We start from the raw sequence: 25,701 nt of genomic DNA on the forward strand, positions 1-25,701 counted from the left end.
ACAACCAGAATCGCTCGACGTCCGTTTATTCTTGTCAGACGTCAGTTTATTTTAGGAAATACCATGGCCACCGTTCAACATAAGGACGATAAGCCCAACAGGCATTAGTGAAAGTTATTGTTAATCACCAACAAAATTATCATGGTTGGACCAAAATTATACCCTTAACTAATAACAGACTTTAACCAGACATCGTTCCTATTCCACAGAAACACGATGCAAAAGATACATAATTATTAACACATACAAAACTCAGTTTGTATTGAGGGCAACTGTTGAGATAAGTAACATGTCCTATACTCTGTAAGCATTGACGTGAGGAAATGTCAAAAGATCGTCTACAAATTGGTTGTTCACCTCGAAGATCAAATTTCCATTTTGGGGAGAGTTATTAAGGGGAGGTCATCGGGAAATTGGGGATCACGTTGTCATCACGTTTCGCTCGAGTTCACGCGAGAATAGTTTGTTGAAAGAAGAGCCAGGGGCCGCTTTTGGCTTCTGGGCGGTGTACAGTGATAATTGCCTGTTGAAATGCGACCCGGGAACCTGTCTGCCAGACAACACGTGTATCCGATGACTCCACGAATATTCCGTCTGATTTTTTCTGTAACACATCCTTATCTTGTATTGGTTGGCTGCCAAATAAAAAAATGTTTTGATTTGATGTAATATATGGGATTTGGTCATATTATTTCTTATGGTGATGATGATGATGATGATGATGATGATGATGATCATCATCATCATCATCATCATCATCTTCATCATTTATTAAGTATAGATGGCCATGAGGCCAACAGATCAACATGTGTAACAATTAGACACAGAATTTTTTTGTTTCAATCCAAGTACAAACAGTTTTTAAGAAAGATACAAAGTCTTAAGAGTGTATTCATTTGTTCTCATCAATTCAACAAATATTTGAAAATGAGGGTATTTACGATAGCATTCTCAACATCCCTGTGAACATTTTAAATGTATATGATCCTTGATTTAGAGCTGGTACATTGAATATCATTTGAACACGTAGAAAAGCAACAAAACACATGATGAAGAAGAAAAGACACATCAATAAAACATCTATCCCATCATAGAATCAAATTTTTAACAATCCGTCCAGCTGTTTTATGACTTATCATATTCTCTTTCGCGGAACAATGATATTTTTAATCTAATAGAAGAACTGAGTGTTGCTCCATGTGTAGAAATGGCGAGAGAAAGTTAGGGCGTTTTAACATTATTATTTCATAAGATCTGTATATATCGTTAGAAATCGCGCTTTATAGGACGCGCACGCATACTATCAATACTGACCGAAAACCTATATGACAGCATCATGCATGGGATTAATACCTATTAGTGGTCAAAGTGTACAATTCAGAAATCTTTTCGAAGACCAGTTTTGAAGTCGTAAAATTGAAGGAAGCCATCGACCGTTACTCTACAATGGGAACTTAAAGTAACACGTGGTCTCAATACGCCACAAAAGAATGTCCTTTCTCTGTATGGCGTCAGTGCTATAAGTGAGAAGAGGGGAAAGGGCGGTTCAGCTTTTTACACGTAAATAACGACGTGCGCGTTCGTGCGTTCGTGCGTGCCTGAGTACGTGCGTGTTTGTGCCGTCGTTTGGTATGACACGACCGAAGGATCGAACCACAGACTTTATGCCCATCGGACAGACAATCTATCCCCTGGACCACGAATACGATCGAAAGGTGATATGATGTCTTGAAACGTAGCTTTGACTTCAACTGGACGTTCAATTGAGGCCTTTTTTATTAAAGCATTTGCGTCACTTAGAGCAAACCAAAATTACACAATTATTAAAGTCCACGTGAAGGGGACTACTCAGATGGCAGTTGGCGCCGAAAGGGTTAATAATGGAATGAAATATGTAAATCAAACAATGACAGTTGTCTCTCCCCTTCACCAACCTTATTATGTGCCACGGAATAACAGTAAAATCCCGCCCGATTATGTAGTGCAAGGTTCTTGCGGTTTTCTTCAGGGAGTTTCCTTATTAAGACTTGCAATGAGTTTTGTACGATCAGACATGGTGTAATAGAACGTCGGGAAAACTCAACTTCATCTACCACAGTCATACCATAGCAGCCTGGCTATTGGACAACGGTGACAGCAGACATCCTTGACCAAATAATATCTGAAGTGCTCCCTCAAATATCGTTTGAGAACATATTAATGCACATTGACGTTCAAAAACTTTGGCAATACAATATGGCGTTTCATTTCAAGATAGTGTTAAAAGGTACTAACATGTAATCATTTTAATGTCAGTTTTCTTGATAATGTACTAAACTGTGACATTTGACCGTGATATTCTTGATTAGCGAACCTAATCTTAAAAATGTGTTTCAAAAGGACATATACATGAATACAATTCGTCAAAACGCCATCAGTATTGGTTCACGTTTGAACCCGGAAAACAAAATCATGACCGTGATGCCTTCCGCTATCGGGAACAACAGCAACGGATCCTTCGACACGGTATGCCTTTTATACTTCCCATCAAAAGTTTGGACTCACAAAACACTCACTATTTGTATGTATGTATGTATGTATGTATGTATGTATGTATGTATGTATGTATGTATGTATGTATGTATGTATGTATGTATGTATGTATGTATGTATGTATGTATGTATGTATGTATGTATGTATGTATATGTGTGTGATGAGATGTGAGTAGTGTGTGTGTGTGAGAGAGAGAGAGAGAGAGAGAGAGAGAGAGAGAGAGAGAGAGAGAGAGTGTGTGTGTGTGTGTGTGGTTACATCGAAGATAGATTTCTCCACTAACTTGGGGGAACCAACTGCAAACTATATGTAGATGAGTTGCGAGGATCATGCATCAAATTGCTGAAAAGAGGATCATGCATCAAATTCGCCTATTTTCACTGAATAATCTTTTCAACGTTACGAATTTGTTTTACAATACGTCAGTTCATGTGTAAACAGTACCTTTCAACAGTATGGAATATTTTGCAAAAATGTAGTTTAAAACAGTTGACTGAAGTAAGGTGCTATATTTACACTAGTGAGTCTAAACCTTTGATGGGAAGTATATTTGTGACACCAGGCAAGCTGAGGGAATGAAGTCAGTGATTTGGACAAACATATGATAATTTTGGCGTGATGTATTCTTTATCGAAACCTGACAAATGTATAACCGAACTCGGCTAATAAAATCTTAGGGGATTTATTGGGCGATTTTGAGTGTTACAATTAGGGCCCAGTGAGACTAATTGCTTCAATAAGCTGTCATGAAAATAGTACTCGATGGAACCCAAGCATTCCCGCTATCTATCGAATGAAATTAACATAAACGATTGTATAAAGTGTCCTCTGGGGTTTTGGAAAAGTAGGACAATTATTTTAATTATCCTTTAAAATATTTGAGTAGCATACTATCTAAGTAGGGTTTGTAGGTGGAGCTGTTGGCAATAATCCTCTTTGACAATTTTCTTTAACATACCGATATTATTTGAAAATGTTAAATTCCAGCCACAACGTTTCCTGATTGTCAGTTTACGGTCTGTTATTGGCCGTGGCTCCGTTAACACCGCCAATATATTAAATACATAATTTCAAGTCCTTTACAGACAGCACAAAGGCAGTTTTAATATTTTCAGCATCGTAGCAACTGTTTGTATGTTTTTTTCTTGTTAAATACAACAGTCAGCAAACATGACAACCTGTAAATATTCGTGTCAGGATCGGACAATCCAGTGATTGATATTATGAACAATGATCCACCCTCCCAGGTTCCGGTGTCCCCCAAGTCATTGCGTCTGACCACCCGATCCGTACATCGCCTTTTATGATTAGCACTGATTGAGGGGAACCATTTAAACCTGGATCATCCACGGGTCCAAAGCTAGTGACGTGAAATATATACGTAATAATAGGTTATACAAGACATGATTATGTTTAATGCACCCATGTGGTTTATATGTTTAATACTCTATTCCCGAAGACATTTGTCCTTGAATGAGTGAGTTAGTTTAGTTTCACGCCGCATTTAGCAATATTCCAGCAATATCTCGGCGGGGGACACCAGAAATGTACCCATGTGGGGAATCGAACCCGGTCTTCGGCGTGACGAGCGAACGCTTTAACCACTAGGTTACCCCACCGCCCCATTTGTCCTTGAGACAACCCTCCAATACGCAGCAAGGTGTTCTGGTTGTGACGATTATCTTTATTATTCTACATTGACCATTTACAAACATCATTAGACGACCAAACCCACATATGGTCTATGATTATTAGATTTTTAAGATCATCGAAACCAAAGTGTCCTTTTATCTACGTACGTGACAGTGACATAAATAGCCAACTTCTAGACGGTAGAATGTTTATGTTCTTACACAGACAGCAATGACGATCGTAAAGTGTAGTTGATATTAATAATGATGCGTGTCTTCCAAATGTCATTGTTTATCTTGCTTTGAAGGTATTTGTTCGTCGGGATCAGTTCTTTTCTTTTGGTTTTGTCGCTCGAATGTAGTTTCAAATGAGTGAGTTTAGTTTTCGCTGCTTTTAGCAATATTCCAGAAGTATCACGGCAGGGGACACCAGAAATATGCGTCACACTTGTACCCATGAGGGGAAGCGAACCCGGTTTTCGGCGTGACGAGCAAACGCTTCAACCACTAGGCTACCCCACCGCCCCAGGAGAATTAATAAGTGAATAGGGTTTTAACAGTTTTATCACAGCGAGTTAACATGATGTAGACCACGGATGTTCACTGGGTGAACGATGCTGACAAACCATGTCCATGCTGAAACTGGGATTCCAATCATGATCATAGAATTCTGGCACTCAGAGACCTACTGTGCCAACTGTACTGTACTGTACTGTAATGTTTCGGTCATACTACACTGTGACTGGTCATCTTATTTAATATTTTTTTGCTTCACAATGTTTCTTTGGCACTCAAAGACCTGTTGTGCCACCCGTACCTAAATAACTCTTAAAACGTCCACAAACAGTACAAAACAGTTACTAATATATTTCAATATGAATAAGTAAAAGAAAAATACAATTTAATGGCCAAGTCAGCACATCAACTTGTCAGTGTAATGTCTTCGTTTTGTTGCAGTATTAAGAAATATTGCTGTCGCCTTAGGAAACTATTGGTATCGCAACAGCTATCAGTATTAGATTAACCATCAATCAACTTGGATTTCATATTTTAAGAGACAACAGTCTGATGTTTATGAAAGAAGTAGTTTATCAACGCCTGGTATTTATGTAAGTGTCACCTCGACGTCACATAAGCCCTGCCAGACTTTAGACATACATAACCTCAACGATGGCGTTAAATATCGAGAGATTTAGTACTACATCTGGAATAGATGCTGCTGATGCTGCTGAAAATATTCTGTCAGTGACAAAGATGATGTTTACTGTCTTGAGACGGCGTTACCCGAATGATGAATATGACGTGATCGTTGTACAGCAATAACAACTGTAAATGTGTAACCTGTTGGTCGGTGAGCGAACACTGTGACCGTACGAAGGAAAATGGTATGTGAGACGCCAGACCATGTCGAAGTGGCGCGCAAGGCGTCATTCTCACAGAATGCTCAGGAGACTAGATTCGATCTTTCCGTGACATTTAAATTTCATAATGGATTTGAAAACACTTATGTTTTCGTTCTTGTGATGAAAATGAGCGAATATCTGTCGCCATGATATTCAAGTTCGAGTTCCGTTTGAACGACCATAGAAAACATATCACGTCTAATTCTGTGAAGATTCCTACTAAACCAAGCTGTGAAATTCCTTGTTCTACCTTCAAGTTCCGTGTACATTCTTGTGAAGATTTTTCAAATAGCCTGAAGTAGTAAAGTAGTAAAGAGGATTAATTTTGAACAATTACTTAGATTAGTAGGCTCAAGAACATCTAACGATTTTGTTGGCACCAATAAAGGTCAAGGATGACGCGAACAGACCGGAGACAACGGCGAGATTACGACGCTGAATTCAGGTACACTATTACCATTAAAATGTTCCTCTTCAGAACACAACAACCGTTGTAAAATGAATTTCTCAATGGCTATTGGTAGCATTAAACGCTTCAGTGCAGAGGTCACATGAGAGTCTTGTGCATTATTCAGTGTTGGAGGACCCGAAGGTACATACATGGACGTCATTAGACGGGCTGCGTCAAGGGCTTTGGAGGGTAATAATGTAACATATACTAACACTGGTCATCTTTTTTAATGTTTCTGTGCTTCACAATATTTTCTCTACCGATTCAGGGGTGTATTGTGCAAGACTACTGGGCGAAGGTATTTCAGGAGATACTCCAAGTAGTTAAATCTGAAACCGTGTTGTGTGTTTATCAATTTGTAAAATATGATATACAAACCGTGTCAAATTGATTTTTGTTGGTGCTCTGAATATTTTTAAAGAATATACCTGAGGCGGAATTGTTGATTCTGTTGCTTCCTCAAGCATTCACTGTAAAATAAATGTGTTTAGAAGGTACACATATACAAGACATGTTTAGACCTAATATGGACCCTAAACACATTAAAACACATTCCTAAACATGTATAGAAACTAAACGTGTCAAAAGTAGGGGAGAAAGAATGCACTTAGTTTCGGGTTGAGGATCTAAACACATTTCAATATCATTTGATGTTAAAATACAATCCACAAACATTTACCTGACGAAAAGGATATATTTGTGACAGATATTTCCACCTGTTGAGCCAAGAAATATTTTGACACTCGATCATCAGGAACTGATGTTAGCCAAGGTCGACATTTTGTACTAAATATGGTCATCACAACCATATTATCTTCACGTTTACATAGGGCACTCAGAATTAAACTTGACTTGTCCTAAAGTTTAGTTGCACTGAATGCTCTGGCGTGAAGGATTCCTACACAGCGACACCAGCTTGGGTTAATGTGTGGGACAGCAGGGAGTTCAATAAGAAGAGCTTCTCGCTGTCATTGATTGTCTCCTGTCTATAGCTGCAAGACATTTGCTCCTGGCCTATTATCTAATCTGAAATAAAACCTGCAGTAAGAAAATTACCACATGCAACATTGCGGCGTGGCGTTGCAAATTGATGGTGATACATCGCCTGATAAGTTGTAAAATATCGATTTTATATCGTTAATAAGTGCCAGACAATATTTGTGCATCATTATATTTCAGTGGCATAGTTCTCGAGCAATATCCCAACAGCTTCAGCTTTCGTGTCTACATTTCACATTTTTAAGGTACAATGTTCTTTCTAGCAACATTTCAAAGCGTCACCCAACACACATGTGTCTGATCAGGTTTACAATATTCTAGGCTTAAGTGAAGCTTTCATGACGTTTCAGGGCGGTGGGGTAGCTTAGTGGTTAAAGCTTTCGCTCGTCACGCCGAAGACCCGGGTTCGATTCCCCACTTGGGCACAATGTGTGAAGCGCATTTCTGGTGACCCCGCAGTGATATTGATGGAATATTGCAACTCACTCATAACACACGCAAAGCCAAATCAAGTGTTCAGATAAATACACGGGAAGTCAAAAGGAACGAATTGTATGGGACAAATTTGGAAATGGCCTCAACATCTGATACACAAAACTACAATAGTCGACATAAATACTGGGAACCATGAGACTACCGTCGAGGCATTATTCACTCATATGAATTAAATATCGGTAAGATCTTGTTTCAAAAGAAATTCGAACTGCTTTTCAGCCATTAATTAAAGCGGATCTGAATTTCCCATGCATCGTTTCAAGAATGTTTTTGCCTTAATTTGAATTTTATATTTGTGCACTTAATGTTTTCGAGTTATGAAACGTCGCTCAATGAATACGTAATGTTAAATAAAACCTAATAGAATGCTTTAGATCTGAATTGGAAATTCTTACAAAGGAAAGTTGTATGTATTGGGTTTTTTTGGTCAGTGTCGCCATGTGTTGCCCGTGTTACTGAGATGTATTATGGATTAAGCATGATTCAGAACTGTCTATGCCTAGCAATGTTTTGTTTCTTTGTTCGATTTGTATTCACAAAAACTCCTAGTTGTGGTCCCTGTTGTCGACCTAAACAGTCCTTTTGGAGATCACCTTTCACAAGTTAGAATACACATATGGTCCTACATGATTTCCATAAATTGTATCATATTTGTGGTTCAGTTTTAAGGAATATAAATATGAAGATAGCACTAGACTCTTGTCAGCTAACCTGGTCCTCCTTTCGTATACTTCCCAGGGAGCAGAGAATGAAAACACACTGACACTCTGACCAGTCATTATTATGAGTGCGTGAGTGAGTGAGTTTACGCGACACTCAGCAATATTCCAGCTATATGGCGGTGGTCTGTAAACAATCGATTCTGGACCAGACAATCCAGGGATCAACAGCATGAGCATCGATCTGCGCAATTGGGATACGATGACATGTGTCAACCAAGTCAGCGAGCCTGACCACCCGATCCCGTTAGTCGCCTCTTACGACAAGCATGGGTTACTGAAGACCAATTCTAACCCGGATCTTCACGGGTCAGTATTATGAGGCTCCTTAAGCGCACGACTTAAAGGAGTGAGTTTGATTTTACGCCGCTTTTGGCAATATTCCAGCAATATCACCGCGGGGAACACCAGAAATGGGATAATGGGATTATACCCACTTGACTTAAGGAATATAATATGCAACTACTACTAGTAATAGCAGTAGCAGTAGTAGTAACAGCAGCAGCAGCAGCAGTAATTGCAGCAGTAGTAGTAGTAGTAGTAGTAGTAGTAGTAGTAGTAGTAGTAGTAGTAGTAGTAGAAGAAGAAGAAGTAAACTTTATAAATGAACCAAAGAGGGCTCCGGTAATGCTGGCACAGCAGGCTGCGAATGGGGCTCACCAAGAAGAATTCGGAGAAAGTGCAACCGCACTATTCCAACAGCAAAGGGTTTTGTCGCTTCTATTTCAATAGATTAGTACCGAAAATATATTACTGAGAACAAGTTTGGAGTCGGGCAAAAAGTGCACAAGCTCTTTCTTTTCCACTGCACGCAGCGTTTGGAACATATTTATCAGACTGGGAAGTGTCAACCCTACATGCGGTAAGGCGTAACTTTTAGTTTAAATTAACCGACAACAATGTCCGTGTCAGTTTTTGGCATCGAAATATGGCCGATACTGATCAGGTCTCTATTACGTAGATAACAGCGTATTCAAGTCGTAAAAAACGACACGTAAAACCATTCCGTCCCCACGTGTCCCGGATCAAAAAGACCACAAGTGAAAAATAATCTCCTCAATAATTAATTCTGAGGTATCTCATACGCTAAACGTTCCTACCAAGGCTCTCTCCACAACGGAATTGTATAGCAGGAAATTACAAAACAGTTACCATCTCCCGGAAGAGATTTTATCTCCATGCCAGACCGATTATTGTTGCATTTATCGGTTACACAGGGAAAAGCCTCCATTAGCTTTGCCCATTTAATCTCTTCCTCAAGTGGAAACGATAATATGGACATCTTCGGGAAGAATCTCAATTAACTTTCAACGGTTCGCAGACATAATCGCCACTTTCTGTGAGACTATTTGACAGGTGCAGCGTTTAGAACGGCGACTTATTGAATGTGTATTTGGTTGATTGGGTAGTATGTAAGATAGTGCTTATCTAGGGGATTAGATTGACGATGTAGGCCTGAAAGGTGAACATTAAAGACCCAGTTCGATCCAAATAGACAAAATATGCCAATTGTTTTATAATGTTCTGTAGAAAGGTTAATAAGTTGCTATGGTTCAGGCATACGTAATGCATGTGAACACATGGTATTTTTATATAAACTACATTTACCGTGTTCCACACATAAGTAATGAATGTGAACACACTGTATTTTGTAAAGTTTTCCTGATTCAGGCATACTTAATGCATGTGAAACAAACTGTATCTACATGCTTTAACGCATACGTTACGCACTTGAACACACAGTATATTTTGTTACTAAGATTCGGGCATACATAATGTAAGGAACAGGCACTGTATGTATCATTTCTGTTACTAGTAATGTAAGGAACCCGCTCTGTTTATTTATGACTTAGTGTGAATCAGGCATACGTAATACATGTGAACACACTGTATGTATCATTTCTGTTACTAGTAATGTAAGGAACACGCTCTGTTTATTTATGACTTAGTGTGAATCAGACATACGTAATACATGTGAACACACTGTATGTATCATTTCTGTTACTAGTAATGTAAGGAACACGCTCTGTATATTTATGACTGACTGTGGTTCAAGCACATGAACACACTGTGTGTATTTTATTTTTGCTACTAATTCAGGCATAAGGAATGTAAGGAACTCGCTCTGTTTATTTATGACTTACTGTGGTTCAAGCACATGAACACACTGTGTGTATTTTATTTTGCTACTAATTCAGGCATAAGGAATGTAAGGAACTCGCTCTGTCTATTAATGACTTACTGTGGTTCAAGCACATGAACACACTGTGTGTATTTTATTGTTGCTACTAATTCAGGCATAAGTAATGTAAGGAACACGCTCTGATTAGTTCAGGCATAAGTAATGCATGTGACCACGCTGTATGTAATTATGAGGTACTGTAATTTGGACTTAAGTAATGCACGTACACGTGTCATGTGGTTCACACCCACAGGGACAATGTAAGGAACCCCTTTGATAACCTTATTCAGGCACAAGCCATGCTACCAGAACGCAGGTGTTTCAACAAGCCATGCTACCAGAACGCAGGTGTTTCAACAACATATGATTAATAATGATGGCATTGACTGCAGTGGCTTTTGACCAAGGGTCATTCAAGAGTTTCTTAGTGAATAATCTTTACTCAGCAAGGGCATGTCATGCAATACGGCCATGTATAAGCTGGACAATGCTAATCCGTGGTTAGTTATAGTCCCTTAACACGAACAGCAACTTTCATCGGGTAGGATTGAATATAAATCCCTATTGATTATTTGTCAAGGTATAAGAGTAATTGAACAATGTTGACAAGGTAATGACAAGGTTGTTAGGCAAAGAAATACAGGGAACCCTCGTTCTGAACAAAACATTAAACAATTTATTAATATTGCTGTGTTTGGTGGAATGTAAATGCTCGTATATGTTAAAACTGATCTCTGTTTAATTTCATTTTTATTAGAGCTGTGACGATAGATCGTAGGATCGATAATCGTAATATTTTATCTGACGATAAATATATCGATACCTTTTTCGTATCGTGATATGTATCGTTGAACTTGAAATTGTGAATTTTCACTAGACGGTTATGTCAATATATACACTGTTATTTGCTATCAAACTATACTTTTTACAGAAAATAACTAAAGATAGCATATTGTGATGTGCATCGAATCGAATCGTATCGTTCCGAGATTTCGCGATACGTATCGTATCGTGGAATTTCTGTATCATCATACCTCTAAATTTTACACCGTCAGATGACTCACTAGGACACCTTAATCTGGACAGAATCCATTGGACTTTGGACTAAGATTGATGCATGTTCGATCACCTCATGACGCCGTCGCATGAACGAGGGAATGAGTTGGTTTAACAGTGATTTACCAGTGTAACACCTATATCACGGCGTCTCAGCTTAATGTTTGTGGAACCCCGTAGTGATGGAGGTTTGTAGACATTTACCAGTTTTGTACACCCATAGGCAGGGGCATGGTGGTGAAAATTAGAAACGAAATCGGCGAGAACCGGATTCGAATCCACTATAATAGGTTTCTGGCGTGCTCATCTCTCCACAGCTAATTGCAGTGCCTTTTGTTATGTCTTTGTTATCAACCAATCAACGTCCTGATTGGTGAATGCTACTGTAACCAAAATACGTGTGACCAAAATCGTTATATAAGCAAATGCAATGTTAAAACTATGATCCGTAGACTCAGAGGCTGAAATATAACTTCCGCTGTCAAACACCTTTTCGTGTGAGCCATTGAAGCCTTTTAGCATGCGTATTTCAGGTCAAGGTGTCGTGAATTTAAAATTCCGCCAATTCGCTTTGTCTAGATTTCGGTTCATGGAATTATGTAGGACTGAGGTATTATCTGTACACGTCAAGTTAGCCTTCGGTTCATCAAGACCATAGGTCCAGTGTGACGTTTTCATGTCCGGGAGGGGCGGTGGGGTAGCCTAGTGGTTAAAGCGTTCGCTCGTCACGCCGAAGACCCGGGTTCGATTCCCCCACATGGGTACAATGTGTGAAGCCCATTTCTGGTGCCCCCCACCGTGATATTGCTGGAATATTGCTAAAAGCGGCGTAAAACGAAACTCACTCGCTCATGCCAGGGAATTCATTTGACTGCAAACAACTATTTTCATATTCGATACTTGGAAACCAACAAAGGCATTTATTCAATCTATCACTGCAGTAGGGAGATTGAGTTCCGTTGCAGCACGTTGACAACCTCATTCTGCATTGAAGACACGTACGACGTTTAATCCAAAAAAAGTCCAAGAAATGTCCCAAGACTGTACGGGTAAACTAAATAACAATGAATAATTCAACAACAAAGATTGAGTGATAACCATTTGGGGTTTTTTCAACTTGGGGTTGACGTGAAGGGATTTTTTTATTAATGCTGGCTTGATTTTCGATCTTTCGTTTAGTGAAGCAAACAAACTAGTATGGAAGTCACGTAACTGAACAATTATGTACATTAATGACGTAAGTACGATAAATTTGATGGAGTGAGTGAGTGATTGAGTTTACGCCACTTTTAGCAATATTCCAGTAATATCACAGCACGGGACACCGGAAATGGTCTCCACCCGGAATCGAACCCGGGACTTCGAACGAGTTAACCACTTAGCTACTCCACTGTGCCGTATATTTGATGGAGGGGCGGTGGGGTAGCCTAGTGGTTAAAGCGTTGGCTCGTCACGCCGAAGACCCGGGTTCGAATCCCCACATGGGTATAATGTGTAAAGCCCATTTTTGGTGTCCCCCGCCGTGATGTTGCTGGAATATTGCTAAAAGCGGCGTAAAACCAAATTCAGTCAGTCAGTATATTTGATGGAACAAGACTATCTGAGATAACCATGTCCGCTACTTTGACAACTGAGATTGTACAAACGCTGACACAGAGAGTGGGTGAGTGAGTTTAGTTTTACGCCGCACTCATTAATATTCCAGCTATGCGGCGGCGGTCTGTAAATAATCAAGTCTGGACCAGACAATCAAGTGATCAACAGCATGAGCATCGATGTACGCAATTGGGAAACGATGACACGTGTCAACCAAGTCAGCGAGCCTGACCACCCAATCCCGTTAGTCGCCTCTTACGACAAGCATGGGTTACTGAAGGTTCATTCTAACCCAGACCTTAACGGGTCTGAAAGAGAGACGATCGGAGGGTGAAAATAACGACAGCCATTAAAAAATACTCGTAGACTTGTCATTGGTTAAATTGTGGTAGGAACCAAACTTCAGAAACACAACCACCACAAATCACTGCTATGCATTGATGTTTAGTAGGCACGATTTCATTTCAGTTTTGTTCGTGAATATTTAAACAAATGATTAATGTTGCAAAGCATGCTAGTTCTTGGACAATATTCAATATTCTGCACAATATCAAATTTGAACAGGCGAAGATATGTGTGTACTATATATCATTTCGGAAAGTATTGATGATATTTCATACAGCTCATATGTTTATAGAATTCAATAAAATAGTCTCGAATCATGCAATACTTCACTTGTAAAGACACGGTGATTCCTGTCTTTTGGGTGTAAAATTGTTCATTTCTTAAGAGAAAATACTTTGTAACTTAAGCTTCTTTGCTACACGGGTACTCGATTATCTGGCTTAGAATGTGAATATATGGGGAAACATCTAACAATTTAAATACAGTTTGAAAGGATAGGTTAAATTAAAGTCAACCATTAACGTTGCCACGCCGAGAATAGAACAGACTGATAACTTGCACAATGAATAATAAAATTCATTATTTTACAAGGAAGTTCTTAATTCATTATTAGTAGAATAAACATTATTTACAGATTAACATAAAAAGATGCAGTACAGAGGGTGATCCTAGCACAGTCAGGCTGGTTTGGCGTGGACCCCTCTACGCATAGCCCAGATAGCGAGATGTCCGGGGAGGGCCGGTTGATGGAACTGCATTTAACCAATTTTACCATGGGTAGAAATATGCCCAGGGCCACTTTCAGCAAGTGCTACGATTGTCATAAATTAGTGTTAATGAATAGTTGTTAAAATTAACTAAGGGTTAAGGTCGTAGCGTGAAACGGGGCCCTGGTCATGATCAACTTCCAAGAAATTATCCGAGTTAACCGGCATGGTCTTAACATGGCCAGGGCTCGCTTGCACGAAGCGATCTTAGCGCTACAATGATTGTAACTCCCATTCTCCAACATAGGCTTAAGATAGTCGAAGCGCTAAGATCACTTTGTGCAAGTGAGCCCAGATCATTACATACACTGTTGAAAGGATCCAGGTCAATACTTCGAGTTATAAGAGGTTAGACACAGCCGAAACATCATGACTAAACAAGCAATACGCATCGACCAAACTTCGAGACAACCGTTAATTGGATACAACGATGTTTCGTTGTATCCGAATAGGGTGGATCTAAATATAAAGCTACATTGGTACTCACCGTGTAAAACTCGTACATGCTTGAGGTGTTGTTTTCATAAGAAGACACTTCTTCACTGTTGTTCCGACTTTGGTTGTCCATGGTGGCCATGTCCTGTCTTTGAGTTGAGTATCAGCTGTTTTGGTCCTTTGGTGCTACGCTCGGATACGGCTAGATACGCTCAGCAGATCAGCCCAACATGTTCCAACTTACGAGAAGGTGTGGAGACTTTCTGAAACCAGCCAGTCACTAATGTCCAAAAAACCAAATCCAATGAAAACAGGACAACTCTTGAACACCAATTTGTTGACTATCTCTCTAATACGACTTGTAACAAGAAATCTGTTTCAAAGCTCCAGGTGGCCCAAGCAGGTGATACGTACAAGTATATTTTCATCCATCTGATGGTAAAAATAAGTGTTCTATAACATATATCCCAATGATAAATGTTTTGATCTCGGTTATCCGTTGAAATCCTTCATGGTTACTTCTAGGAATGGCCCCAAACCAAAAGCAGTGTTTAGAATATTAAGTCTGAAATTCGTAATGTAATCCTGAAGTTCAAGGCACCAAAACCTTTGAATGGCCGCGGAGAGTATTAGAGTCCATTAACTCTTTCCGCCAGCATCCAGAATAGGTAGCTTTGACAGGGAGCAGGAGTATTCTGGCTCTTGTTGATCTCTGGCAGTCTGACTCTGTAACAATAAAGAAAAAAACATTAATTCAATTTGATTAATTTGATTGAATAGAAAGCGGCACCGTTGTCAGCCAATGGACAGACATGCCATGAAGAAAGGTTAAAACATCTTTCCGAGGCATCTTCCATCAAAGTACATGTATAGTTTCCAACTCTCTTGCGCTAAAATATAGGTTATTGCATATATCAATTTGCATGAAATTACAAAATCAACAAAAGTGATCACTGTGTTGAATACTGCCGTCTATTTCCGAGATTAAACTGAGACTAATATGTTCGAAGTGTTTTACAGTTTTCAATTTGCCCAAGTACCTTTAGCGTTTAAACCTCATTGTTATTTTAATTTTAATCAAACGACTGGACGATTGTCGCAGTGACGACATGCAGGGCTGTTTAATTTGATACCGTCTTATAATGCACTCAGTTTGTTCCGTTCTTAACTTCATTTTCCTAATTGATATATTTGCTGGTGTATTTCACGAAATCATTACATTCATAAGTCTTTATATCAGTAATATAGCAACAGATAGCATGTATGTAACTGGTGTGCACAGTTTATTTTAAAAAGAAAAACAGCGGGTGAATTTTAAGATACAAAAGGATGGGCGTATGCCACTAGCGGGAGCCATTTCCATGTGATGATCGTTTTCTACCTTTTTCAAAACACATTGCCTAACAATTTATTCATTATATAAACACCTTTGCGTATACAAATCCCGATGTTAAATATGTCTCGTACGCTTCAAAGAATTGGCAATGATCCTTTGCACCACTTTAACCAACATCAGACAGCCCATCCACCTATTCACCATCCCAAGTCGACCCAACCCACATCTGTTCCTTTACCATAGGTCCTTACCCAAGAAAATGTGTCTCGATAAATATTGTAATGATTATATTTTTTACATTTATATCTTCGGGGAAGACTACACTCCACAGACAAATACTGTTTCCAATATGATATTATTCCTCTGGCGAGACGAGACACACATTAATTATTAATGAAGTCCACAAAGGACATTGTTGTTGCTATTGTCCTAAGGCCTTGTGTTGTGCATCAGAGATAATGGACTTATGTGTTGAATGTGGCTGAGAGAAGCCATTGGTTCTTCACCGTTATTCGTTATTCAATAGAGGAAGGCGTTAGACGCAGGGATACGATAATAGTCTATGGTAACATTCATTACGTTGGCGCTTTGCTGCTGGTATGTTTCGTGTTCCCGTTATATGTTGCTTACATTACTCTTCACGTAAAAATGCGGGAATCTTTTTGATCGAAGGCTAACGGTAAGGAAAGAGAAAATACGAGAATTGTCTATGTTTCGCCATGTCATTAAGTCGTGGCATACGGGAAATATCCGTGGGGAAAGATGTGTAGTGAGTGAGGGAGTTTGGTTTAACGCCGCTTTTAGCAATATTCCATCGATATCACGGCGGGGGACACCAGAAATGGGCTCCACACTTTGATCCCTTATGGGGAATCGAACCGGGCCTTAGGCGTGACGAGCGAACGCTGTTCCCACAAGGCTAACCCACCGCCATTGCAAGTGTAAATAATGCAGATTCATGACAATTTCATAAAAATAGCAACCGTTTTCAATCGCGTATTGCAATAACAATTCATATACTAAAAGCTAACAGTACAAAGTCATGAGCACATTTATAAAATAGCAACCGTTTCCTGTCGCGTATTACAATAACAATTCATATACTACCAGCTAACGATGGAGTCCAGAATGATAGCCCACCTAATGTGATTGTAAACGTCTACAATTGCTTTCCTACATGTGTCTACTTAAGCTGTATGGGTTTAATCTAAGCGAACTGATTGCGTGCGTATGGAGTGGTCTGGGCGTTGTGACTATGACGGAACCTAGTCTGCAGTAGACTTCCCAGGAACCAGACGCTGACAGTAGCCAGACATTCGTTTGACAACAGACTCCATGGGAGATAATTAGTCGTGACAACGGCTAAACGAAAATTTGTAAGGTAGATAAAGGCCGTACATATAATTGGCGAAAAGGACGCCAGAAATCGGAATACACACCTTTGACTAAGTACCACCATTCTCGTGTGAAACGATTGCAATTCTGTGATACAGTCTGGTTCAAAAATAATTTCCCACATTGTAGTGATCTGATTGGGAAAATTATTACCTCATACCACAGATAGGAATAAATAGAGAATAATAGCCGGAGAATAACCAGTATTGATTATCATAGAAATATGTTCTGTTTGGCGTTCGCCGCGAATAGCATAAATTGCTGATGCTACGTAAAACAGTACTCACTCAACTTTAAGGTGTAAAAGGCAAAAGGACGTTGAAAAGTGCTTGAATGGATCACTTCAAATCAGTGTCGTCAAAGAGCCCGTTGTCATTTTCTGCTTTTGAACTTTTACTTTTATTGTCAATACAGCAAGCCAGAAAAGAACACTTTTTACAAAAGGATTCTATTCTCAGCGGAAGTCGCCATGTATGTCTTGACGCGAAATATGTCAAATCATCAAAGTGAACTCCAAACGACTGATAATCACCAGAAACCCTTTAATGGTGGCCTTGTCTTTAATGACAAGGCTCCTGGCAACTTCGTTACCCCAATGACGTCATCGCCGAGGCCCTGCGGCAGACTGGGTGTTGAGCAGGTGCGACTCAAACGATATTCGGAGCTCTGTCCGTCCGGGCAATATCTCCATGGTCGGTGTTGGGAAATAAGGACAATAGCCTTGAGAGGCAGACTAGTAATGAACGGACGCTAATTATCTTTAAGGTTACGGCTCCGTGACTCCGAACAGCTATAGAAACAACCAGTTTAGTTTAAACTTGTTGAGCGAAGTAAACGCGCGTAAATCAGCTTTCAAATTTTATCGATGATGAGACTATTTTGTCAAGAGGAATTAAAATTCTTGAAATACGAAGAGGAAATGGATCAAGGTGAGGTTGAGTTAAATTGAGGCCTACCATCAAGGCGATTTGACATGTGTTGCAGCGTGTATGTGTGCGTGTGCGTGTGCGTGTGCGTGCGTGTGTAAACCACCGACTTTTCACTCATCCAGTGGACTCCCCATCTTCTGGTTTAAGGAGGCGGTCACAAATGTATTGAAACTAGCGATCACGGACCTTTACTAAATTATAAATGCAACTAGGATATGAGTCCACGGTCACTATCGACAATGAGTTCGTAACGTTACGACATGTCGTAACTCAATAGTTTTTCATAGACTTACGAACGCTTTGTGTATCGGGACGCAGGTCTTTACTTTAATACGTGCAACCGGGATACGATGCCTGGCCTTTGCCAATTTAGTGCAAGCCGGACAATAATCTACTTAATTATTGCAACTCGGATTTGAAGTCCGATATTTGTTAAACACACAAGACAATCACACAAGCGCGGGTGTTCAAACAACGACTGTCAGGGATTCCGGGTAACTGATGCCGTAAAATAGAAGATTCGAACTCGAAGGAAGTTCGACCTCACAACCAGTCACAACCCCCTTCTACATCAGTTTAACTGACAACCATAATCACTCCCTCGCTTATTCACAGTGTGTTAAGGAACGACTTTATCCGATTCACTTTCTTTCAGTTTAACTTCAATGGCAATGTATCCGTGAACATCCGGGTTAGAATTGGTCTTCCGTAGTCCATGCTTGTCGTAATAGGCGACTATGGTGGTCAGGCTCGCTGACGTGGTTGACACATGTCATCGTAGGTCAGTTGCGTAGATCGATGCTCATGCTGTTGATCACTGGAGTGTCTGGTCCAGACTGGATTATTTACAGCGAACTAAAGATGTGGCGTTAAACAACATGCAAACAAAATCCTTAGCAATGAACGGACAAACCAATGAATCATACAGCGAGGGACGCCTTGTACAGTTCTCACAATGTGACGACATTTTAACATTCTCTCCACACTGGCGCCAGTATCATCATTTTTATCCACAGGATAAACTGATATTTTCACTGTTGCATCATGATAGGGATAAATCATTTTTTACCTACTGTACAACGACTTTACAGATACAACGTGTTCATTATTTTCTGCACGTGAAAACCAAGCACGCACATATTGTCGTCTGGTTGTACAGTCCGGGCACAAGTGCATTCCGTGACAGGCTCGGGTTCTAGCAAGAAGCTAGTGTTTTCAGCAGGAATTGATAAACATGACCGATTCCTGAAACGTCTCATGAGATTTCCAACCTTTTTGCTTCAAGCTATTCTTCAAAGGATACAATTACAGTGTTCATTGTCATGATGGTATTTTGACCTTTCATGTGTTTGATCTCTAATGTAAATACAGTCAGCAGAAATTTCAATTTTGATATCAAATTTTGATATCAAATTTGGATTTCTTTGGACCCATAAATATTGTAACAATAATTGAGAAAAAAAATACAAAGCAGCATTAATCAATCATAAAACACCAATGCGCAAGTTTCGTCAACGTCTGTCGCTTTCTCGTCTCGTGTTATCGCTTTCTCGTCTCGTGATATCGCTTTCTCCCTTTCTCGCCTCCGAATTTTAAGGCGAGAAAGCGATGGCCCTAATCAGCCACCATACAGAACGGCTTGTGGAGAAGTCAGAGAGGCCACAGTCAAGAGTTGCATTTCTTGGCCTGCCCGGATCCGCAAATCGTATGTCCTAATCCAAGGTTCGCCGTAATCAGGATCCGGGGATTGTTATCACGACACAGGTGGAAACACAAATGGGCTTAGCACATAGCATTCATGTTTGGAATCGAACTCGAGTCTTCGACGCAACGAGCGAACGCTTTAAACATGGCCTCTTACCGCACCAGCGAACGGGTGACGAAAGCTATGCGGAAAATGTCTTTCCACAAAACAGAACACGAATTATCAAAATCGATATAAAAATCAATATACGCTAATAGAAGTACATAACGATCGGGAGACTATATATAATCTGCCTGACAACCATTAAGGTCACATAACAGAAATGTTAAAAGTGTTAGTAAGAAATATATTGAATGCAGCCTCGAGAAGACTGAAGACGTTCACAGATAAAATCGACTCAAAAATAAGTTGGTACAATATTTTTAACAGTAAGTAATATTCAAGTTTCGAAATAAGTATATTCAGTTGGGAAACATACATTGTTAAACCTTCACTACTCCCCTAAGGAACACCTGACAACACCAGAACCTTGTTATACCGTACAACTTTAACTATATATACCGAAACGATTTCATATATATCGGATTGTTTCGTTATTCAATGGGTCCAATATGCAGTGGTTCGACTGCATTGAGGGGCGGTGGGGTAGCCTAGTGGTTAAAGCGTTCGCTCGTCTCGACGAAGTCCCGGATTCGATTCCCCACATAGGGACAGACATTTCTGGTGTCCCCCGCCGAGATATTGCTGGAATATTGCTAAAAGCAGCGTAAAACTAAACTCACTCACTCCACAGCATCGAAGAACTCGAAGAACGATAGAAGTCTGCTACTAACAGCAAATCCTTCTATGTTCAGCTGCCGTGAAGGTTTCGGTTAGAATAATATCTCCCCGCACACAACGAAGCGATTCGGGTGGTCAGTCTCTGTGATATTGTTAATTACATGTATTCGTATTCGAAGAATACGAGTCATTGGATTGTCTGGTCCAGACTGGATTATAGCCAAGCCGCCGCCATTCACCTGGAATACTGCCGAGAGCGACATCAAAGAACAAATACGTATATATAGGTATATGTTTGGTCATAAACTGTCTTTGTTGCTGTCTTTGTTGGTGCCGTGAGACTTTGAATGTCCCTCTACTTTTTAAAGACGACAACTGGAAATTATTAAGATATACTGATGCGGTTATATACGATGCAAAGAGTCACCATTCAGATGTCTGTCAGGACCATCTCTACCACAAGCGTGAAGACGGTAGATCGCCACTGCTGGGAGCTGTGAGTGGTGTCAGTTATAGTAGGGGCAGCGAGCAGGCTACGTTTCCAGAATTCAGTTCCGATGGCCGTGTAAGACAAGAGCACTTCTAACAACGTATCGGTATTATCAGTGCCTGTCTCTTCCGTGATTAGTAGAAGGATTTCCTTTAATAACATGCAATCAATCACAAGAAGGATCGTGAGAATCCTTTATCAGTTAATATATTGATCTGTGGATTTATCTTTGACCGCTTCATTGCTGCAAAGTCCGAGAAGATTTCAGTTACAGTTGATAGTTACAGACAAACCGAAATCACGCGCACCTGTCACTCAGTGTCATCAAGAAAGTAATTGTATATGTAAGGTTCAGACATAGTGTATCAGTGTTATAACGCCACATTTACTACAGTCAAGTCAAGTTCAAATATCTTGTTTAGGGACCGTTCATAATTTATGGCTAGGTGGGCTGATGATGATTTTAAGTGGGGGTGGAAGGCGTCATCCATTTCGTTCTGGGGAGGTAGGGGGTGGAGGGCGGGTCGTACCACGATTTTTCTTCTCCCAGGCGATGCTCTTACCACCAGACCATGCACGCGGCCATCACTCTTAAAGCTTCCTTAAGATGAACATTTTGAATTAATTATGGGAACTTCATGTCATTGGCTCGGTGGTTCAGGATTTGCCTAATCGCATTGCACGTGATATCCCAGTGGACGCTGAATGCAAATTTGTGCCCAACACACCGAGAACAAACCCCTACTGATGTATGAGGTTTATGTCACATTTAATTAAATGACCCTGGAATCAGCGGACACGAAACTGCTAACTGGTCAACACGTTGACGTCACCGCAACTCTTGACCCTGAAATAGCCTCAGGTCACGTGATCCACCAGACAGGATATCCGTGATATTAAGGTATCATAAGCTATTAATGAAGAAATTCAGTTGAGCTTGAAGAACAGTTCCGTAACATGATATACGGGATTAGTGTTGCTCCAAGACACTGCTACTAATGTCTTGACCTTTTGGTTGTTTGTTTGTTTGTAAGTTTGTTTGTTCAAAGCCGCACCCAGGAATATTCCTACTGTAAATAATCGAATCAGAAAACACGCTGATTGGTAGCGTCGGGACACAATGACACGCAATCAACAAAAACTCCTGACCATCCGATACACTTATTCGATCTTACGACAAACACAGGTTGCTGGGTGTATATTCTTAACCCGAATGCCAACACGGATACATAATTCTTAGATAAAAACCGGCAAGCGATCCCCAGCTGTGTGGTTGCTATAGGTAACCGCCTCCTTACCTAACCCGCTAGCAATGCTCCAATGCTGAACTCAATGCTAAGCCCATGGATGTATATATAGTAACTCTATCCTTTAAAGAGGCAAGTCTAGATAAGGGGAAGGACGCCAGTCTCTTAGAGGTATATTTAATATTTTTAGAACTTATCAATTAAACTACTAATCATTACCTCAGATGCTTGTGCAAGTCTACTAACCCGCTAGCGTTGAGTAGCTAAGATAGATTACTCCTGGCTTTAAGTACACGTATAAAGTACACGTATGTGTCCTTTAAACTGTATTTACATCTGTTTTAGTCCTGCGTCAAGTCAACTGTATTGGTAACACTTATTCTGGTGATATCAATGTCAGGGCATTAATGCTATCGTATAAATACGCATATTGGGAAAGTTCAAGTCCTTTCATTTTCTTTGCCCAGTGGTCACCAGAACGATTCAACGTTGTCATATCGACCTTCTCCGATAGAGTAAAATAGAATATTTTCAAACGTTAAAGTTTTTTAAAGCAGATTAGTAAATTGAAAACAATAGAATTTCGCCGAGAAGCTCCTGGTAAATCGTTGACCCGATATCGTTCAATGTCCATCAATTCCGTTCCACAGATTTACCTAATAGAACTAAGATAAAAGAGGAAAGTCTCAACTGTTTCATATTTAGATCGATGTATAAAGATAAGTGTGACAAAATTGTCTCTGAAAGAATGTGTGACAACAGAGGTGACTTCAGATTTCCAATTGTCAACTTTCCGTTGCTGTGGATCAATATCTCATCAGTGCCAGCCGCTGGTGATCACATGTTCAGATACAATCGCGCATGTTCTTTCTGAGAGGATTTCAAACAGCGCCACACGATTCTTGCTCAAAAGTTGTATGATCAAGGTTACAACATTAAAGATTTCGGTAAAGCTTTCAACAAGTCGTATTATTTGCGTGTCAAGGACATTGCTAAATTTGATGCATCAGTAACAAAAATGGTGTCCAATGCAATTTGATATTTTGACTTATTCCATATGTTCCCGTGTTATTTCAAGTGAACAATTGGCTTGCCTTTGCATGTGTTTATGCCCGGTTCTACGAATTGTGCACGGTACGCTCAACCTTTCTCAAACAACTTGTATCATCACTGATTGATAGTGACTCATTAACACCTGCACCTGATACAGTCGGGTTCGTCCAGTCAGTTCCGCTTTAAGCGGAGATTCGTTTTGGAAAGGTTTTTGTCGGGTTTTTTCTCTCTGCATGATTACGTTAGTGAGTGAGTTTATTTTACGCCGCACTCAGCAATATTCCAGCTATATAGCGGCGGTCTGTAAATAATCGAGTCTGAACCAGACAATCCAGTGATCAACAACATGAGCATCTATCTACGCAATTGGGAACCGATGACATGTGTCAACCAGGTCAGCGAGCTTGACCACCCGATCCCGTTAGCCGCCTCTTCCGACAAGCATGGGTTACTGAAGATCAATATTCTAACCCGTGAATTCTTCACGGGTCCATGATTACCTTACACTATAACTAACTCATATTTCAACAAACTATTGCCATCATTGCTTTTAAATATGCAATCCAGAAAACGCGAATCTGTTGATTCTACATCCAAAATCATCATACATCCGACTTACATATGGTTGATTTCTCATGTTTCTCAAATTGTCCATATGACCTTTAGGCCCTTCAGTTTTACGGACATTCTGAAAGGCTAGTGAATGCTTTGATCAGGATCAATTGCAACAACTATTGTTGGATGTCATAATGATTAAATCGTAAAGAATCATTCCTGCGTCAATAACATGCTATTAGCTATTGTCCACGGCTTCATTAATGTTTAACTATGAAAGTTGATAATTGAAACATACAAAGACTAGTAAATATTCATAACCAAGCTGTATCCATCACTCCAGTGAAGGGTCAATCATCTCCGACTGAAGTACCCGCCTCTGTATTCAGCTATATTACTGACTGACTGACTGACTGACTGAGTTTAGTTTTACGCCGCTTTTAGCAATATTCCAGCAATATCACGGCGGGTGACACCAGAAATGGGCTTAACACATTGTGCCCATGTGGGGAATCGAACCCGGGTCTTCGGCGTGACGAGCCAACGCTTTAACCACTAGGCTACCCCACCGCCCCCAGCTATATTACACGCTTGAGTAATAATTATGCAATTGTATTAGTTGTTATGCAATTGCGTTATCGAGCGTCTGTTAGGATTCGCTCTTGAAGAAGACGTTATTGGTACCAAGTACTTCAGCATGGGGTGTACCGAATAACTACCACTCAGCGAATATGTAGCACGCTTTTTATTTGCGTGTATGTTTTACATTACTCAGTAAGACAATATAAATCAATAAATACTGATTCCATAAATTGTTCAGTAAAATAAGTCATTATCACTGACTGACTGAGTTTGGTTTTACGCCGCTTTTAGCAATATTCCAGCAACATCACGGCGGGGGACACCAGAAATGGGCTTCACACATTGTGCCCATGTGGGGATTCGAACCCTGGTCTTCGGCGTGACGAGCCAACGCTTTAACCATTAGGCTACCCCACCGCCCCTAAAGTCATTATCAAGACCATGTATATAAACTCTTTTCAATAAACATATCGATAACTATTATAACAATAAAAGTATATGAAAGGCGTGCATTATATCTTGCCCTGTTGAGAAAGTGTTTTGTGAAAAAGAAAACCTTACCAGGATGTAGTAATCGATAAATATATCCACTAACTGACGCAGATAGATGCAAACATGGAAATAGGGTCTTACCTGTCCCACACGATGTATACCTCCGCCACTGGCGACTGTGTTCGCGGACTGACACAGCTCGTGATGTGACAACGGATAGCGCCCCCTTATAACGTTGTCTTTCCTTTCCACTATAAGCGTTGGCGATATCGATCGTGACTGTGTGTATGCCTTCCGATGTCCGGTTTAGACAACGGCATGGAGGCTCATTACGGACTCGTATGATCATCAAGGTTTAGTTTGTATTTCTAAACGTGTTTTATTATTAATTTCGTCTACTTATGTGTTTACTAAGTTTTATTGTTTTAACTTCCATTTCTGAATGTGATTACACATAACATCTTAGAATTCCTTATTTGTTGGTGTGAGGTGAGATTGGGTTCAACGTTGCGTTCAAGATTATTG

The 25,701-nt window shown here is 40.1% G+C and overlaps 1 protein-coding gene across 1 annotated transcript in view; it reads right to left on the reverse strand.

Moving 5' to 3' along the window:
• The window catches only part of LOC124256328 (cardioacceleratory peptide receptor-like), a 98,709-nt gene extending 73,308 nt beyond the window's left edge, over nt 1–25,401 (reverse strand). The window contains exons 1-2 of the mRNA XM_046690311.1: nt 25,318–25,401; nt 14,665–15,338 (exon numbers count right to left, since the gene is read on the reverse strand). Coding sequence (XP_046546267.1) covers nt 14,665–14,754 — 90 coding nt within the window. The 5' untranslated portion in view covers nt 14,755–15,338; nt 25,318–25,401. The remainder of the gene's footprint in view (nt 1–14,664; nt 15,339–25,317) is intronic.
• Between the last annotated feature and the right edge of the window lie 300 nt (nt 25,402–25,701).

The sequence above is a fragment of the Haliotis rubra genome, unplaced genomic scaffold, assembly GCF_003918875.1.
Source record: "Haliotis rubra isolate DU_JTF1 unplaced genomic scaffold, ASM391887v1 Scf624, whole genome shotgun sequence".
NCBI lineage: Eukaryota > Metazoa > Mollusca > Gastropoda > Lepetellida > Haliotidae > Haliotis > Haliotis rubra.